Source organism: Haliotis rubra, unplaced genomic scaffold, assembly GCF_003918875.1.
Source record: "Haliotis rubra isolate DU_JTF1 unplaced genomic scaffold, ASM391887v1 Scf310, whole genome shotgun sequence".
In the NCBI taxonomy this organism is placed as follows: Eukaryota; Metazoa; Mollusca; class Gastropoda; order Lepetellida; family Haliotidae; genus Haliotis; species Haliotis rubra.
Window position 1 is genome coordinate 1,115,359 of NW_025766981.1, and position 21,422 is coordinate 1,136,780.

At 40.2% G+C, this 21,422-nt stretch overlaps 1 protein-coding gene and 1 pseudogene across 1 annotated transcript in view; one reads left to right on the forward strand and one right to left on the reverse strand.

Annotated features, from left to right (window-relative positions):
- The window catches only part of LOC124283229 (xanthine dehydrogenase/oxidase-like), a 43,147-nt gene extending 23,645 nt beyond the window's left edge, over positions 1–19,502 (reverse strand). Inside the window, 8 exon segments of the mRNA XM_046719258.1 lie at positions 212–273; positions 371–497; positions 685–793; positions 2,117–2,213; positions 5,030–5,087; positions 18,373–18,594; positions 19,017–19,098; positions 19,453–19,502. Coding sequence (XP_046575214.1) covers positions 212–273; positions 371–497; positions 685–793; positions 2,117–2,213; positions 5,030–5,087; positions 18,373–18,594; positions 19,017–19,098; positions 19,453–19,502 — 807 coding nt within the window.
- Positions 19,503–19,599: 97 nt separating this feature from the next.
- The window catches only part of LOC124283195, a 40,602-nt pseudogene continuing 38,779 nt past the window's right edge, over positions 19,600–21,422 (forward strand).

Sequence of the window (21,422 nt, forward strand, 5' to 3'; positions counted from 1 at the left end):
CAACAATCCACTCCCAGACCACAATTACCCTGTAATTGAACAGAGAGTTCCATTTTAACAATATTCTATTTTTGGTAATTATTTCAAACTATGCAATATTTAAGCTACAGTATATTTAGGTAAGAGGAAAGTGCTACACTGACAGTTTAATGACTACAAAGATTATCAAGAATATCGTTGAAAATGTCAGTATCAGACAATATTGCAATACCTTTGCGAATGTCCGAAATCCATCGAGTATAGTTCTGTAACCAGTACAGCGACACACGTTTCCTGCAAAGAGGGTAACGAGATGATACTAAGATCAAAATGAACATGCTAACAATGACAGGCTTTATCTTAAAGTAGGCGATACTATGTAAGAACCTACCATCCAGAAATCTACGAATTTGGTCTTCAGATGGTTCAGGGTTGTTCCGAAGAAGTGCATACATAGACATGACCATCCCAGGAGCACAGAATCCACACTGGGTGCCGGAGGCCTCAGCTAACCGTTTCTGAATTATTAAGAATATACTTTCAGAAGAGTAAATGAATCACTCATAATAAAAACATCTTCAACGAGAATGTTTAAGCCAGACCATGAGAGAACAGTTACTTACCTGTACTGGGTGTAGCCTGGTCTTGGTGCTGCCTATACCCTCTACTGTAGTGACAGCCAGACCATGGAGAGAACAGACTTACCTGTACTGGGTGTAGCCTGGTCTTGGTGCTGCCTATACCCTCTACTGTAGTGACAGCCAAACCATGTACGCAGCACACAGGCAGGATGCAAGCCAAAACTGCAAAATGGCTATAAGAACGATCTACTGAGTTATTTATTTATTTATCTTGGAATGGTGGCACAAATTAATATTACAAAAATATCAGGAAATATTAAGCATATATCAACATTCTATTTGAGAACATATACACATGAGCATTAAAAAGCACCACCTCAATCCACGTATGATGCAGATGTCCTGTCGCAACATAACATTAACATTAACTACACAGTTATTAGTCGACTTGTGGAAAAGCCCCTGGCCACCATTAAAGTAAAAGATCGCCCAAGACCTGGAAGTCCGCGGAAGAACCATGCCGAAGAACGGTTCCGTCACTTGAGATTTGAAGTCTGCCTCTCAACTAGTGCCATCAGAAGAAGCCTGTGGGATGCTAGTCTGAAAAAAACGTCGTCCGTCTCTTCCTCACAGATAGGCACAGGCAGGAACGTCTGGCCTGGTGCAGTCTCCGAGAAACTTGAGGACACTGGGTAGGGTTCATTGATCTGATGAAAGTGTCTCTCTTCTACACCTTACTGGTGGACATTATCGCGTATGGAGGCTTTACAACGAGGCATGTTACCAGGATCCATGCAGCGGAACACATTGGTGGTGTCTCAGTCACTGCAAGTCGGATCTCTTTGAAGCACCTGGGACACTCAATAGTCAGCGTCATCAACAGAAAGTACAAGACACCACCATCATGCCACATTTTGATAACCATACCCTTGCCTGTCGTCCAATATTCATGGATGAAAACACTAGACCTCAGAGTGCTCATCGCCCATTTGTGTTTGCATTACTATGGCCCGCAAGGAGCACCTTCATGAACCAGATCTGCAGGAATTGACGCAGGCACGCCATGAGGATTGGCGTAGGTTCCATGTTGAGACTCCGACTCTTCATTGTCAGTATGAAAGGGAGACTAGCAGTTGTTAGGATGATGATGATGATGATGATGATGATGATGATGATGATGATGATGATGAGAGGAGGAGGAGGAGGAGGAGGAGGAGGAGTGGTTACACCAGATACTTATAGTCGCCAATGATGGTTTATGACATTAATCATTGTTTGAGAGCGGTGTGACAATCAAATGGGTGGTGTAGTCATGGTTGCCATACCTTCCAACATTGTTGATATTCACGTTTTTTTCTTTATTCCTGTCAGATTACAATTAAATTGTTTTAATTTCAGTTTTTGTTTTCATCTGAGTAAAATGTGTTACAGTTACAGTTTCAAGCGGAATTGGGTATTCAACAATTGTACAACACCTTTATGTAAAAGGTGGGAGGTGCTCAATTAATGCTCATATGTATATACCAGGTCTCAGTAGGAAAGATAAACCGACACACCTGACCTTCTCTGTTTTTTCGTCATACTCTGACAGCATGACGGTACAGGCACCACATCCTCCTTCTGCACAGGCAGCCTTACTTCCGGTCTGGCGCACTTCGAGTAAAGTTAAGTTATCATTTCTTGAACGATACAAACACACCTAATAAAATCCACATGCCTGCAGGTTATCTCCCAATTGACAGACACCCACTTGACAGACACTGAACTAAAAGGTTAACTAGGGTAACACCTACGGGTATAATGGAACAGTCCACTGTCTAGCGAGTGGGGCAGGGTGAGCCTGAAACAGGTTCGTTACTGAGAAGTTTGATTGTGCGTAAATAGAACTTTGTTGCGATTAAATGATAAATGATTTCTCTTCTCAAAATTGATTTACTATTAATTACTATAGAATATAAAATTGATTGTGTTAATCGATATAAAAGACCCCTCCCAATAATAGCATATGTACAGCAGAAGTTAACTGAGAAAACGTTTTGTTGGAGATATATAGATATGTACATATTTGAAAACATTCTGATTTGAGGTAAATGAGACACCTGCATTGCCATGTAAGATACGATTAATACCAATCAGTGTTCTAATTTTAACAATACTTTCTAAAGATTGTAACAGTTTATGTCTTTGAGTAGTATACAATGGACATTTGAGGAATTAATAAAAAACATTCTCACATCCATGGCCAAATTGACATGATGGGTAATATTTTAAATATTTATTCTAAATAAATCGTAATTAAGTGCAGTCGTCATATATCTTAATATTGTGTGCAAGACATATAACTTCTTTATTCCACATGAATAATATTTAGGTTTACATTTGTCTTTATTTGATTTATATGATACAACAGTGTTGCAATTTCTAAAAGCTAAGCTAATGTTTTCAATATGATGATGCCGACTTACGTTAGACTAGAAGGTTAAACCGAAATGTTTATGAAAATAAACTGTTCTTTTTTATTGCAGCAATAAAAATTCAAGTTACTGTCTTTTCGCCTATCTTTCAAAATAAATAATATAGCTCAGTTTGTTCCTGTGTTTTTATTTGGACTACTAGTATTCCATTATAACGTGTAGGTAACAGGTAGTAGATAATCTTGTTGTTTTAAAGTGTCTGCGAACTGGCTGTCTGTGTAATGGGAGGACACCTGCCCGCATGTTCCCATTTTGCCTACATCCCATTTTGCCTACACTCTTATCAAAACAAATTTACACTCCTGTGGCTATGCTTCATGCAAGGTTAAACATTTAACTACCTACTATATACAATGGACTAGTCCTAGTCAGTCTCTATATACACGTGGTCTTGGTCGGGAAGTTGCACCATGGTTCAGCTGTAGACGGTGTCTTCCGTCTGTCGTTGCTTTCCTCTTAATTGCTTTTATGGATTCATACAGGCTAGGGTGGGCCTTCTTGGTCTGCTTCTTCAATTCTTCAGTCCACTATGGCATACCTTCAGGTGATTGTTGGATCTTGGTCCTAGGTTATCATCCAGGGCCCCGTTTCACAAAGCTCTCGTAAGCCACGGATCTCGTAACTTTTCTCATAGCATTCGCACTTTCTATAATGTACCATTGACTTACGATAATCGTAGCGCTACGAGAGCTTTGTAAAACGGGGCCCTGGTCCCACAACTGAAGAGAGAAGCGGGCATAGTCATTGAAGGTTGCGATCTCTCGCTTTTGGGGCCTTGGTTCATAACCATCTCAGTGCTTGCAAACACAGGCAGCTTGTCATCATCACAATCATCCACACAGACAAAAGTCTCTTCCATCTTGTGTCCTCGTCCATGATTCCTGCAGGTCTGCAACTGAACGGCTTTGTGGTAGGGGAGGAAGTGACTTGATGCAATGTCGGTAGAGGGCTGATTTCACACTTGGAAATGATGCCATGGTAGCAGGCAGCATCATTGTCATCTTGATGCCCGAGCTCTTCGTTGTACACCTTTTGGACTGGGGAGATGACTTCTTGAACACGTTGGCGGAGTCGACTAAGGAGACGAACATGCTCTGCGTTTTCAACAGGGCGATGAGTGTGATCTCTGGTGGAAGTGACATGATCGCCAGTGGTACTACAGCGGCCCTTACATCCTTGAACAACAAATGTTGGAACAACAAACCTCTACTCATTAAACCTTGGAGAAGCCTGTTCTCTCATGGTCAAAGTGTTTTGGGAGATAATCTTCTTGTGTGTACTCACGTAATCCTTTTACTATTAACAACAATGTACAGAAACAGTATGTATGGTAAGGTTCCATGGCTAATTTATTTCACTTATGGAGAAGCCTGTTCTCTCATGATCAAAGTACGTGAGTATGGTAAGATCAAGATCAAACAGTCACTTTGTCAGTCACGTAGAACTTGGAGCAGAGCAGTGTATCGGCACAGGTGATTAGACTTGGGGCATACTCATTTATGTTCCACATTCCCTAAACTTTCACTGTACTCATAGGCAAACTGCGATGTAGGCAACATGGAATGTAGGCAAAATGGGACCAAACACACATGCCATATGGTCACTTGTGGGATCAGGATCCCATCTAGACTTCACGCCCTGCTTTGAGGACCGGCATAATGATTTATCTGAGTAGACTGACTGACTGAGTTTGGTTTTACGCCGCATTTAGCAGAAGTTATGTTCTTCTACTATCTGAGTATATCACTAACTACGTAAATCACTGTAGAATGACGATTTTCTATGGAATCCTGGAAAGGAACATTGTCGCATTGTCGTGTTGGTTTAATTTTGACACGTTTATGCTTGTTTATTTAGGGACGACAAAGCAAAAGGCGACATTGTGCCTCTTTGGATTCTATAATTGTCGACATCTTGCTTTGGGCATAGTAAGGTCATGTTTATCTGACATTACAGTGGACTGGCGAGTGGACTGGCGACCAGTTTCAAGGATACGTTTGTGACGCAGGTAGTCCAGCAATGACAGACATGGATCAGGATTCCTCTCCTCTATCTGGAATGTAACACATTACACAGAGGTCAAACACCACGGGTAAGAGTAGGAGTTCGTATAATTTGTTTCACTACATTACCCTTCACGCCTGGGCAAGGGTGGCCAAGACGTCTGAGGCACCACAGTTGACTTAGTTAAGACCCTTGGAGACGTCGGAAACCTAAGATTGTGGGTTTGAATCCCCGTTCGCTCTGATTATGTTTCTAGGTTTGTCAGAACCATGGTTGCTTCCATTAAAGTGGTAAACGTGTGAAAGTGCATTGCTTCGGGTTTTGCTCCCACATGAAAATGCAACACTGTGATTTAACTGGTTTGCTGCTCGAAGTGGTAAACGTCTGAAACATGCATTACTTCGGGTTTTGCTCCCACATGAAACTGACAGGCTGTGAAAGAACTGAAATACTGCTCACAAACTATAACATCCAAAGAAGGATCAACCAGATGTGTAGCAGACAGGAGGTCACAAACTATAGCATGTAAACAGATGTGTAACAGACAGGAGGTCACAAACTATAGCATGTAAACAGATGTGTAACAGACAGGAGGTCACAAACTATAGCATGTAAGGAAGGATCAACCAAACATGTAACAGACAGGAGGTCACACACTATAGCATGTAAAGTAGGATCAGACAGATGTGTAACAGGCAGGAGGTCACACACTATAGCATGTAAAGTAGGATCAGACAGATGTGTAACAGACAGGAGGTCACAAACTATAGCATGTAAAGTAGGATCAGACAGATGTGAAACAGACATGAGGTCACACACTATAGCATGTAAAGTAGGATCAAACAGATGTATAACAGACAGGAGGTCACACACTATAGCATGTAAAGTAGGATCAGACATATGTGTAACAGACAGTAGGTCACGAACTACAGCATATAAAGTAGGATCAGACAGATGTGTAATAGACAGGAGGTCACAAACTATAGCATGTAAAGTAGGATCAGACATATGTGTAATAGACAGGAGGTCACACACTATAGCATGTAAAGTAGGATCAGAAATGTGTAACAGACAGGAGGTCACGAACACAGCATGTGTAGGATCAAACAGATGTGTAACAGACAGTAGGTCACAACTACAGCATGCAAAGTAGGATCAGACAGATGTATAACAGACAGGAAGTCAAATAGCATGTAAAGTAGATCAGTATGTGTAACAGACAGGAGGTCACACACTATAGCATGTAAAGTAGGATCAAACAGATGTGTAACAGACAGGAAGTCACACACTATAGCATATAAAGTAGGATCAGACATATGTGTAACAGACAGTAGGTCACGAACTACAGCATGTAAAGTAGGATCAGACAGATGTATAACAGACAGGAGGTCACACACTATAGCATGTAAAGTAGGATCAGACATATGTGTAACAGACAGTAGGTCACGAACTACAGCATATAAAGTAGGATCAGACATATGTGTAATAGACAGGAGGTCACACACTATAGCATGCAAAGTAGGATCAAACATATGTGTAATAGACAGGAGGTCGCACTCCATAGCATGCAAAGTAGGATCAAACATATGTGTCATAGACAGGAGGTCACAAACTATAGCATGCAAAGTAGGATCAAACATATGTGTAACAGACAGGAGGTCACACACTATAGCATGTAAAGTAGGATCAAACATATGTGTAACAGACAGAAGGTCGCACTCTATAGCATGTAAAGTAGGATCAAACAGATGTGTAACAGACAGGAGGTCGCACTTTATAGCATGCAAAGTAGGATCAAACAGAGGTGTAACAGAGAGTAGGTCACACACTATAGCATGCAAAGTAGGATGAACCAGATGTGTAACAGACAGGAGGTCACACACTATAGCATATAAAGTAGGATGAGACAGATGTGTAACAGACAGGAAGTCACACACTATAGCATGTAAAGTAAGATCAGACATGTGTAACAGACAGTAGGTCACGAACTACAGCATGTAAAGTAGGATCAAACAGATGTGTAACAGACAGTAGGTCACGAACTACAGCATGTAAAGTAGGATCAGACAGATGCATAACAGACAGGATGATCACAAACCATAGCATGTAAAGTAGGATCAGACATATGTGTAACAGACAGTAGGTCACACCCTATAGCATGTAAAAGTAGGATCAAACAGATGTGTAACAGACAGTAGGTCACAAACTATAGCATGCAAAGTAGGATCAAACATATGTGTAACAGACAGAAGGTCACAAACTATACGATGTAAAGAAGGATCAACCACACGTTGAACAGACAGGAGGTCATACACTATAGCATGCAAAGTAGGATCAAACATATGTGAAATAGACAGGAGGTCACAAACTATAGCGATGTAAAGTAGGATCAACCACATGTGGAACAGACAGGAGGTCATACACTATAGCATATAAAGTAGGATCAAACATATGTGTAACAGACAGGAGGTCACACACTATAGCATGTAAAGTAGGATCAAACAGATGTGTAACAGACAGGAGATCACAAACTATAGCATGTAAAGTAGGATCAGACATATGTGTAACAGAGAGTAGGTCACGAACTATAGCATGTAAAGTAGGATCAGACAGATTTATAACAGACAGGAAGTCACACACTATAGCATGTAAAGTAGGATCAGACAGATGTGTAACAGACAGGATGATCACAAACCATAGCATGTAAAGTAGGATCAAACAGATGTGTAACAGACAGGAGGTCACACACTATAGCATGCAAAGTAGGATCAAACAGATGAGTAACAGACAGGAGGTCACACACTATAGCATATAAACAAGAATCAACCAAATGTGTAACAGACAGGAGATAACAAACTATAGCATGTAAAGTAGGATCAGACATATCTGTAACAGAGAGTAGGTCACGAACTACAGCATGTAAGGTAGGATCAGACAGATGTATAACAGACAGGAAGTCACACACTATAGCATGGAAAGTAGGATCAGACATATGTGTAACAGACAGTAGGTCACGAACTACAGCATGTAAAGTAGGATCAAACAGATGTATAACAGACAGGAGGTCACACACTATAGCATGTAAAGTAGGATCAGACATATGTGTAACAGACAGTAGGTAACGAACTACAGCATATAAAGTAGGATCAGACAGATGTGTAATAGACAGGAGGTCACAACTATAGCATGTAAAGTAGGATCAAACATATGTGTAATAGACAGGAGGTCGCACTCCATAGCATGCAAAGTAGGATCAAACATATGTGTCATAGACAGGAGGTCACAAACTATGGCATGCAAAGAAGGATCAAACATATGTGTAACAGACAGGAGGTCACACACTATAGCATGTAAAGTAGGATCAAACATATGTGTAACAGACAGAAGGTCGCACTCTATAGCATGTAAAGTAGGATCAAACAGATGTGTAACAGACAGGAGGTCGCACTTTATAGCATGCAAAGTAGGATCGAAACAGAGGTGTAACAGAGAGTAGGTCACACCTGCTATAGCATGCAAAGTAGGATGAACCAGATGTGTAACAGACAGGAGGTCACACACTATAGCATATAAAGTAGGATCAGACAGATGTGTAAACAGACAGGAAGTCACACACTATAGCATGTAAAGTAGGATCAGACATGTGTAACAGACAGTAGGTCACGAACAACAGTAGGATCAAACAGATGTGTAACAGACAGGAGGTCACGAACTACAGCATGTAAGGTAGGATCAGACAGATGGATAACAGACAGGGGAGGTCACTACACTATAGCATGTAAAGTAGGATCAGACATATGTGTAACAGACAGTAGGTCACGAACTACAGCATATAAAGTAGGATCAGACATATGTGTAATAGACAGGAGGTCACACACTATAGCATGCAAAGTAGGATCAAACATATGTGTAATAGACAGGGAGGTCACACTCCATAGCATGCAAAGTAGGATCAAACATATGTGTCATAGACAGGAGGTCACACACTATAGCATGCAAAGTAGGATCAAACATATGTGTAACAGACAGAAGGTCGCACTCTATAGCATGTAAAGTAGGATCAAACAGATGTGTAACAGACAGGAGGTCGCACTTTATAGCATGCAAAGTAGGATCAAACAGAGGTGTAACAGAGAGTAGGTCACACACTATAGCATGCAAAGTAGGATGAACCAGATGTGTAACAGACAGGAGGTCACACACTATAGCATATAAAGTAGGATGAGACAGATGTGTAACAGACAGGAAGTCACACACTATAGCATGTAAAGTAGGATCAGACATGTGTAACAGACAGTAGGTCACGAACTACAGCATGTAAAGTAGGATCAAACAGATGTGTAACAGACAGTAGGTCACGAACTACAGCATGTAAAGTAGGATCAGACAGATGCATAACAGACAGGATGATCACAAACCATAGCATGTAAAGTAGGATCAGACATATGTGTAACAGACAGTAGGTCACACCCTATAGCATGTAAAGTAGGATCAAACAGATGTGTAACAGACAGTAGGTCACAAACTATAGCATGCAAAGTAGGATCAAACATATGTGTAAAAGACAGAAGGTCACAAACTATACGATGTAAAGAAGGATCAACCACACGTTGAACAGACAGGAGGTCATACACTATAGCATGCAAAGTAGGATCAAACATATGTGAAATAGACAGGAGGTCACAAACTATAACGATGTAAAGAAGGATCAACCACACGTTGAACAGACAGGAGGTCATACACTATAGCATATAAAGTAGGATCAAACATATGTGTAACAGACAGGAGGTCACACACTATAGCATGTAAAGTAGGGTCAAACAGATGTGTAACAGACAGGAGATCACAAACTATAGCATGTAAAGTAGGATCAGACATATGTGTAACAGAGAGTAGGTCACTAACTATAGCATGTAAAGTAGGATCAGACAGATGCATAACAGACAGGAAGTCACACACTATAGCATGTAAAGTAGGATCAGACATATGTGTAACAGAGAGTAGGTCACTAACTATAGCATGTAAAGTAGGATCAGACAGATGTATAACAGACAGGAAGTCACACACTATAGCATGTAACGTAGGAGCGGACATATGTGTAACAGACAGTAGGTCACGAACTACAGCATGTAAAGTAGGATCAAACAGATGTGTAACAGACAGGAGATCACAAACTATAGCATGTAAAGTAGGATCAGACAGATGTGTAACAGACAGTAGGTCACGAACTATAACATGTAAAGTAGGATCAGACAGATTTATAACAGACAGGAAGTCACACACTATAGCATGTAAAGTAGGATCAGACAGTTGTGTAACAGACAGGATGATCACAAACCATAGCATGTAAAGTAGGATCAAACATATGTGTAACAGACAGTAGGTCACTAACTATAGCATGTAAAGTAGGATCAAACAGATGTATAACAGACAGGAAGTCTTACACTATAGCATGCAAAGTAGGATCAGACATATGTGTAACAGACAGTAGTTCACGAACTACAGCATATAAAATAGGATCAAACAGATATGTAACAGACAGGAGATCACAAACTATAGCATGTATGTAACAGACAGGACGGCATATAAAAGTCAGACAGATGTGTAAACTATAGCATGTAAAGTAGGATCAGACATATGTATAACAGACAGGAAGTCACACACTATAGCATGTAAAATAGGATCAAACAGATGTGTAACAGACATGAGAAAAGAAGGATCACATATGTGTAAACTAAAGCATGTATGTAACATATGAACAGACAGAAGGTCACTAACTATAGCATGTAAAGTAGGATCAGACAGATGTATAACAGACAGGAAGTCACACACTATAGCATGTAAAGTAGGATCAGACAGATGTATAACAGACAGGAAGTCACACACTATAGCATTCAAAGTAGGATCAGACAGATATGTAACAGACAGTAGGTCACGAACTACAGCATGTAAAGTAGGATCAGACAGATGTGTAACAGACAGGAGATCACAAACTATAGCATGTAAAGTAGGATCAGACAGATGTATAACAGACAGGAAGTCACACACTATAGCATGTAAAGTAGGATCAGACATATGTGTAACAGACAGTAGGTCACGAACTACAGCATGTAAGGTAGGATCAGACAGATGTATAACAGACAGGAAGTCACACACTATAGCATGTAAAGTAGGATCAGACATATGTGTAACAGACAGGAGGTCACAAACTATAGCATGTAAAGTAGGATCAGACATATGTGTAATAGACAGGAGGTCACACACTATAGCATGCAAACTAGGATCAAACATATGTGTAATAGACAGGAGGTCGCTACAGCTCCATAGGATCTGAACATGTGAAAAGACAGGATCAAACATATGTGTCATAGATCAGGAGGTCACAAACTATGGCATGCAAAAAGAAGGATCAAACATATGTGTAGTAACAGACAGGAGGTCACACACTATAGCATGTAAAAAGTAGGATCAAACATATGTGTAACAGACAGAAGGTCACACTCTATAGCGTGTAAAGTAGGATCAAACAGATGTGTAACAGACAGGAGGTCGCACTTTATAGCATGCAAAAGTAGGATCAAACAGAGGCGTAACAGAGAGTAGGTCACACACTATAGCATGCAAAGTAGGATGAACCAGATGTGTAACAGACAGGAGGTCACACACTATAGCATATAAAGTAGGATGAGACAGATGTGTAACAGACAGGAAGTCACACACTATAGCATGTAAAAGTAGGATCAGACATGTGTGTAACAGACAGTAGGTCACGAACTACAGCATGTAAAGTAGGATCTAACAGATGTGTAACAGACAGTAGGTCACGAACTACAGCATGTAAAGTAGGATCAGACAGATGCATAACAGACAGGATGATCACAAACCATAGCATGTAAAGTAGGATCAGACATATGTGTAACAGACAGTAGGTCACACCCTATAGCATGTAAAGTAGGATCAAACAGATGTGTAACAGACAGTAGGTCACAAACTATAGCATGCAAAGTAGGATCAAACATATGTGTTAAAGACAGAAGGTCACAAACTATACGATGTAAAGAAGGATCAACCACACGTTGAACAGACAGGAGGTCATACACTATAGTTTGCAAAGTAGGATCAAACATATGTGAAATAGACAGGAGGTCACAAACTAAACGATGTAAAGAAGGATCAACCACACGTTGAACAGACAGGAGGTCATACACTATAGCATATAAAGTAGGATCAAACATATGTGTAACAGACAGGAGGTCACACACTATAGCATGTAAAGTAGGGTCAAACAGATGTGTATCAGACAGGAGATCACAAACTATAGCATGTAAAGTAGGATCAGACATATGTGTAACAGAGAGTAGGTCACTAACTATAGCATGTAAAGTAGGATCAGACAGATGTGTAACAGACAGGGTGATCACAAACTATAGCATGTAAAGTAGGATCAGACAGATGTATAACAGACAGTAGGTCACGAACTATAGCATGTAAAGTAGGATCAGACAGATTTATAACAGACAGGAAGTCACACACTATAGCATGTAAAGTAGGATCAGACAGATGTGTAACAGACAGGATGATCACAAACCATAGCATGTAAAGTAGGATCAGACATATGTGTAACAGACAGTAGGTCACTAACTATAGCATGTAAAGTAGGATCAAACAGATGTATAACAGACAGGAAGTCTTACACTATAGCATGCAAAGTAGGATCAGACATATGTGTAACAGACAGTAGTTCAGGAACTACAGCATATAAAATAGGATCAAACAGATATGTAACAGACAGGAGATCACAAACTATAGCATGTATGTAACAGACAGGAGGTCACAAACTATAGCATGTAAAGTAGGATCAGACAGATGTATAACAGACAGGAGGTCACACACTATAGCATGTAAAGTAGGATCAGACAGATGTGTAACAGACAGTAGGTCACGAACTACAGCATATAAAGTAGGATCAAACAGATGTGTAACAGACATGAGATCACAAACTAAAGCATGTATGTAACAGACAGTAGGTCACTAACTATAGCATGTAAAGTAGGATCAGACAGATGTATAACAGACAGGAAGTCACACACTATAGCATGTAAAGTAGGATCAGACAGATGTGTAACAGACAGTAGGTCACGAACTACAGCATATAAAGTAGGATCAAACAGATGTGTAACAGACATGAGATCACAAACTAAAGCATGTATGTAACAGACAGTAGGTCACTAACTATAGCATGTAAAGTAGGATCAGACAGATGTATAACAGACAGGAAGTCACACACTTTAGCATTCAAAGTAGGATCAGACAGATATGTAACAGACAGTAGGTCACGAACTACAGCATGTAAAGTAGGATCAGACAGATGTGTAACAGACAGGAGATCACAAACTATAGCATGTAAAGTAGGATCAGACAGATGTATAACAGACAGGAAGTCACACACTATAGCATGTAAAGTAGGATCAGACAGATGTGTAACAGACAGGAGGACACAAACTATAGCATGTAAAGTAGGATCAGACAGATGTGTAACAGACAGGAAGTCACAAACTATAACATGTACAGTTGGATCAAACAATTGACCGGTTACAGCTTCGTTCTTTCTGAAGGTATAGGATCAACAGGTGTATGAAACACAGAAGGTCAGAGCTGCTGTATGTTGTCTGGTCCACATAAAACATAGAGGATCAAAGGAATTAAGCAAGTTCTATTTAGCTACGGGTTTGGTTACGTTAAGGTGTTGGCAGTGTTGCAGTATTTCCGTTAATTTAGGAATGGAAAACTAGCTTGTAATGTAGTATGAAATAGGACTCTTATTCTTCATTTACATTGAATTTACAACCGGAATTGTATTTAACGCATGGTGACTGTTCCTTATATCGTCGCGACTTGACGAAACTGCATATTGGCGTGGCCAGATTACAAGTTGAACCCGGGCGACATTAAAACGTAATAAGAACACTGCGACAGTGTAAAGGGTGTAAGTTAGACATGATTGAGGATGAATTTCGTTTTGTTATGATATGTCCAGCTCATGAAATCCTAAGATCTAAATACCTACTGTTTGTCTGAACATGCTATAATAAACACATAGTTTCATCAACTTAATGGCATCTAACGATACAAACGTTATTATTAAGCTACAACTTTATCGTCATCATGCACTAAGTCTGAGACGTCAAATTTTGTAAATTGCAAGTTTCAACCTGCTGCTGGTGTCATCTGTATATGGGCCGGAGGCCGAACATGCTGAATAAACAAACTGCATTGAAATGGTATTCACGTACAGCGACAAACATTATTGTCATTCATTTATTCCTATACCTTCGAAAACAATAGTTAATGGTTCTATTTAGTTTTTCAATATTTGAAACGAAGGCAAGTATTCATTCAACAAACACCTATTTCCTTTGCATAAAATCCAAATTGAGTGTTTTGTGCATGTTTTCTTTGATAATGTTTACAATACAAGTGAAAATATTGTATTCGTACATATTTCATAACATACACATTTTGTGTCTATATTTGTGATTGTGATTAAATATTCAAACTCTGAAGCCATCGTGAACTTGTACAGCGTATCAACCATAGTGCATGGCCCACAAACAGCAAAACCTCATTAATCTGGACGTAAGCACCGCCATGGCCAAGCACAGGCAAACTGTAGCGCAAAAAGGGTTGCGCAACAAAGAGAAAATGATCAGTCTTTCTATATGCAAGCCAAACGAGCAAAGGCTGGCAACGTACTTCCCTCGTTTCGGTTCGAAAAATATTTTTAATGTCAAAATAAAATATCGCCACCATCAAAGGTTGTGCTCTCAGATTTCCAACCTCATATTTAATAATTACTCACTCAATATATATTACATTCAACATTTTAAGCGCGACTCGTGGTATATGAAATAGTTCTTTGCCTCCATTACTCCTGACAGCTTCCGGTTCAACGGAGTGAACCATATAAGTGCATCGTTTAACTGTATCATTTATGTATCATATGTATCATATATCATCATAATGATATAAAACAGTAAGAAAATTCACCTTTATACCGTTCACGAAGAACACCAAAGCGTCGGTATCTCCCATCACAGAGCTGCCTTTGTACTGACCGACTGTCAAAGTGTTGCCACAATACTAGATTGTGTACTACCGTCACGATGGCTGACTGAACAGCTCATGGTCGCATACGTGATGTGATTGCAGTTTAATGTGTGAGCAGTGATTTGAACAGAACTAACCCGATCTCCAGAACTGACGATATTATTTTCTTTCCAGTTTCCAGCCAAGGTTAATATGAATGAAAGCAGAAAGTCAAAGCTAGCGAGTATTTGAACCTTAGTTCGTGTCAAGGAAAACCAAATTCTATGGATAACCAACTTCTTTATTGAAACGAATGCGACGTTTCGGCGCAGGTACTAACGCCGTTACCAATCAGTTCGTATCGTTATCAGCAATATCACAGCAACATCACGGCAAAATTATAACAAGAATACAAGATTACAGCTATTTTCAGCATGAGCGTTGATTTACGCAATTGGGATACGATGACATATGTCAACTAAGTTAACGAGCTAACTAACAGCAGTTGAAACATAATTAGTGGTATGTTTTGAAGATAGAGTAAAATTGCCGTGAGTGAAGCTAACAGCAGTTGAAATATAATTAGTGTATGTTTTGAAGATAGAGTAAAATTGCCGTGAGTGAAGCTAACAGCAGTTGAAATATAATTAGTGTATGTTTTGAAGATAGAGTAAAATTACTACGAGTGAAGTTAACAGCAGTTGAAATGGTTCACACCCATAACCCCTACACTCTTATTTCACCTACACCCCAGTTCACCTACACTTACTCAATGCATGTTATCTCAGTACCCCTACATTTTGCTTTGGTTTTACCTTACTCACAAGTGGACTCATCCAATTAACAAACGGGCTTGACTCATTTCTAAAAATATAGGGGCTTTATATAGACAATGAGCATATTTAGCTTTGATTTCTGATTTGAGTTTGTATGTTGTAATTTAGGCATTTTAGCATTTTCACATGTTATGTTTAGCATTTGTATTGCTAAGCTATTGCTATAATATTTAATAATTTTATATTTTTAGCAAATCAACAATCAATTTTAATATTTATACACATTTTTATAGATATTGTTACAATTAGAAAAATATATACACTGTAAATGACAAAAAATACCTTTTAACAGATGCGATTTATTTATAAAATTATTTTGTCAAGGAATAAACTTATAAGTTGAAATGTATTGTTTGCTTTACATACCGAAGATTGAGGGGGCACCGTTGAAATATATTAAGTGTATGTTTTGAAGATAAAGTAAAATTGCTGTGAGTGAAGCAAACAGCAGTTGAAATATAATTAGTGTAAGCTTTGAAGATAGAGTAAAATTGCTGTGAGTGAAGCTAAGTAACAGTATTTGAAATATAATTAGTGTATGTTTTGAAGATACAGTAAAAATGCCGTACACAAAAGCGTTGACGAAGTTATTTTTGAGTTGACAGATTTCTGTCACGAATGCTGGTCACGATCCTCGGCATACGTCATGTACGTGACTGAAACAAAAATATAGTATGCTGGTGTGAGGATAGAGATAGAGAATACAGTTACCTACCAGGAGCTACCATTTGTTGGTACTTTAAGTGAAACATGAAATATGAAAATGTTCTGAGAGATAATTTTTACGTTACTTATGGCATTGAAGTCTTTATATGTAGGATTGAGTGAGAGAGTTTAGTTTTACGCTGCTTTTAGCAATATTAAAGCAATATCGTAGCGGGGACACAAGAAATGGGCTTCACACATTGTACCCATGTTGGGAATCGAACCTGGGTCTTCGGCGTGACGAGCGAACGCTTTAACCACTAGACTACCCCACCGCCCCTGTGTATATGTAGTATTTCAAGGTGTGTCGCCTTACAGTAAGTAGTGACTGATTTGGGTGAAATATGTGTATGGTCAGTGATGAAGTTAATGATTTCATGGCAATATAAAAATGTAAATGTATACGTGATGGGGATACTTTATTGACAATATAGGGACATCAACCTGTGCTGTGTAGTGATAGCGCCGTGTTCGTGGCAGTGTTGTGTTGAACAATTAATAAAACAGATAATAAAAATAATCACGAATACTTTAGTCGGTTATGGCATTAGGTGAATGTTTAAAACATCATGAACAATATATACCGTCATGTTACATTACAAAGAACATAGCTAACAGAACTGTGTAGTCTGGTTCGACGTTTTAATAAGAATAGTGCCATGAACGGTGAGGCATTCAAACACACATGTGCGTTTTTTTCACAATGTGTCCAAACCCGTGAAGCCTCCCGGTAAGAAATCATCTTCAGTGACCTATGTTTGTCGCAAGAGGCGAAAAACGGGATCGGGCGTTCAGGCTCGCTGACTTGGTTGAGTCAATGCTCATGATGTTGATCACTGGATTGTCTGGTCCAGACCGGATTGTTTACAGGCTTCCGCCATAAAGCTGGAATATTGCGGAGTGTGACGTTAAACAACAAGCAAACTAAACAACAGATTTAGGGTTCCGAAGTGTGAAAACATGTACTGCGTACAACTGAGTCAATATGTTTAGGATATTGGTAACACTATCATTCATAAAATAAATTCAGTCCTAAAGAAACTGTACACAGATGTCTGATGGTTGTATAAATGAAAAACAAGAAAAAAAAAGTACCAATGGTGATCTATTTCATACGGAATCATGGTTGTGTTCTGGGCATTATGTTTGCAGTTTCGACGACTGTTCAACCTATACAAGTGTTGACAACGTACGCATTGACGTGAAGAGGCTGGACAAAGTTTTACATAAATTCTATCACGTTATGTGCGATTGGAAATAGCGAATAATACAGGAAAAATAACCATGTCTCACAGTCTTTATCCTTCCCTGGGTCACAATGATAACGAGCATCAGACATAATCCAGGACCACCATGTCCCACAATCTTAATCCTTCCCTGGGTCACAATGATAACGAGCATCAGAAATAAAACAGGACCACCATGTTCCTTAATCGTAATCCTTCCCTTGGTCAAAAAGATAACGAGCATCAGACATAATCAAGGATCACCGTGTCCCACAATCGTAATCCTTCCCTGGGTCGCAATGATAACGAGCATCATATATAATCCAGGATCACCATGTTCCACAATCTTAATCCTGCCCTGGGTCACAATGATAACGAGCATCAGACATAATCCAGGATCACCATGTTCCACAATCTTAATCTTTCCCTGGGTCACAATGATAACGAGCATCAGACATAATTCAGGACCACCTCGTCCCACAATCTTCATCATCTCCTGGTTCACAATGATAACGAGCATCAGAGATAATACAGGATCACCACGTCCCACAATCTTCATCATCTCCTGGTTCACAATGATAACGAGCATCAGAGATAATACAGGATCACCATGTCCCACAATCTTAATCCTCTCCTGGGTCACAATGATAACGCGCATCAGACATAATCCAGGACCAACACGTCCCACAATCTTAATCCTCTCCTGGGTCACAAGATAACGCGCATCAGAGAGAATCCAGGATCACAATCTTAATCATGTCCATCAGACATAATCACACCATCTTAATCCTCTCCTGGGTCACAATGATAACGAGCATCAGACATAATCCAGGACCAATCACGTCCCACAATCTTAATCCTCTCCTGGGTCACAAGATAACGCGCATAATCAGACCATAATCCAGGACCACCACGTCCCACAATCTTAATCCTCTCCTGGGTCACAAGATAACGCGCATCAGACATAATCCAGGACCAACACGTCCCACAATCTTAATCCTCTCCTGGGTCACAAGATAACGCGCATCAGACATAATCCAGGACCAACACGTCCCACAATCTTAATCCTCTCCTGGGTCACAAGATAACGAGCATCAGAGATAATACAGGATCACCACGTCCCACAATCTTAATCCTCTCCTGGGTCACAAGATAACGCGCATCAGACATAATCAGGACCACCACGTCCCACAATCTTAATCCTCTCCTGGGTCACAAGATAACGCGCATCAGAGATAATACAGGATCACCACGTCCCACAATCTTAATCCTCTCCTGGGTCACAATGATAACGAGAATCAGACATAATCCAGATATTGCAGGACCTGTATCTCTTATCGTGCTGAACAGATGAGTTAAACTCCAAACTTAACACGTATCATTAAGGCTCAAAGCATTTATCTGTATTTACAGCCATGCTTATCATCGAATCAAATTATCATGATTACCATAATGTACCATGATAACAAACGGTAGCATACAGGCTGAACAGCTAATCTAATTCATTGTGAATTTCGCCTTGAACACCGTTGTCATCAATTCCTTCGTTCAAAACTCTTACCTGTTTCTGTCCAAAGTAACTAAAGTTCGTGTTAACAGCCTCATCGCCATTCTAAGCACATAACAGGGTCGAGACAGGGCGACTAAAGTTCACTGTAGCAACCATCGTCATTGTAGTTACATAGTAGGGTAATCTAGAGTATGTATACGGGCAACAGTCAGTCACAAATCACTCCGGGGCTCTACACTCGTCATTTACTTACGCAGGTAAGACACTTTAATATCCTCTACTTTGTTGAATCTTAACCATATGCTTGTTAAGGTTGGCAATACCTTCAGTTTATGGGGTATAATTCTCAGATATCCCTGTGTACCACTATTCATTATTACTTATAACACTTGCATCACTGTCGTCCCGTATCATCTGATAGGCCCTGCAATACTGTCCAAGGGTCGTTTAACTGAACTCAATAACTGCGCGTATCAGGGTTGCAATAGTAAACAAGCTGACAAACCATAGGCGGATCCAGAGGGGTTGGGGGGTTGGGGTTGGGGTTGGTTGGGGTTGGGGGGTTGGGTGCGCATATACCCCTTGTGCTGAAAGTTTGTTAAATGACCATTGAAACTCGAGTAAAAATGAAGTGTACACTCCTCCATTTCTCAATAGTGTGCACCCCCCCTTTCCAAAACTGTATCCGCCCCTGCAAACAGTGCAGTATTGCTGTCAAGCAACTACACACAGGTATGTTCCTTTTTCATTTTTTAATGCTGCGTTTGTAAATTCTGTTCGATAATGTCCACATGGACCAGTGGCCTACATATTTATCTGTGTAGAGTATGGAATCCTGGAAGGGACATTGTCGCGTTGTCGCATTGTCGCGTTGTCGCGTTGTCGCCCTCTCAAATACAAGCAAAATTAAACAAAACGCGACACGCGACATCGCGACAACGCGACATTTCGCCCATTTGTCGCATTGTCGCGTGTCGCGTTTTGAATAATATATTTTTTCATTCCTCCAAAGGGCGACATGCAACATAGCGACAATTTTCAAGGTCAAAATGTGTCGCGTTGTCGCGCGTCGCCCTATGTAAGATGTAAAACAGCCTAAAATTTACTAAAAACGCGACATGCGACAATGCGACAACGCGACATTTTGATGAAATGTCGCGTTGTCGCATTGTCGCGCGTCGCGCTTTGTTAAAATATTGAGTATAGTATGTATTATAACATATGACTAAAAGGCGACGCGCGACAACGCAACATATTTTGACCTTGAAAATTGTCGCTATGTCGCGTGTCGCCCTTTGGAGGAATAGAAAAATATTAGTCAAAACGCGACACGCGACATCTCGACAATGCGACAAATGGGCGAAATGTCGCGTTGTCGCGATGTCGCGTGTCGCGTTTTGGTTTATTTTGCCTCACTTTACTTGTTCTTGACAACGCGACAATGCGACATAGCGACAATGTCCCTTCTAGGATTCCATAGTAGAGAGAGTGCCGAGGTGAATTTGTAGATTGGCTGAACGCATGTAACAAACGACTTGCAAAGGGTGACTCTGTTGTAGTTGATGTTACTTGAGAGTGCATGAGGTGTCACGGGCTATTGTCTGACATCATAACCAGTGATCAATATCATGAGCATTGCTCTACACCTTTGGATACGAGGACATGCATCAACCAATCAGCCAGTGTCACCACACGATCCTATTAGTCGCCTCTTACGAAAAAAGCACGGGTTTCTGAGGACCCGTCCTAACCCAGATATTCACGGGTAGGTTTTGACACGTGACTGGCCTTTGGTATAATCACTGAAGAATAAGTCGTCTCCAATTTTTAAAAGTGAGGGAGTTTAGTGTTACACTGCTGTTAGCAATATTCCAGCAATATCACGGCGGAGGACATCAGATATGGGCTTCACACATTGTACCCATGTGGGGAATCGAACCCGGGCCTTCGGCGTGACGAGCCAACGCTTTAACCACTAGGCTACCCCACAGCCCCGCATTCTGAAACGTCTTTGCAAGGCA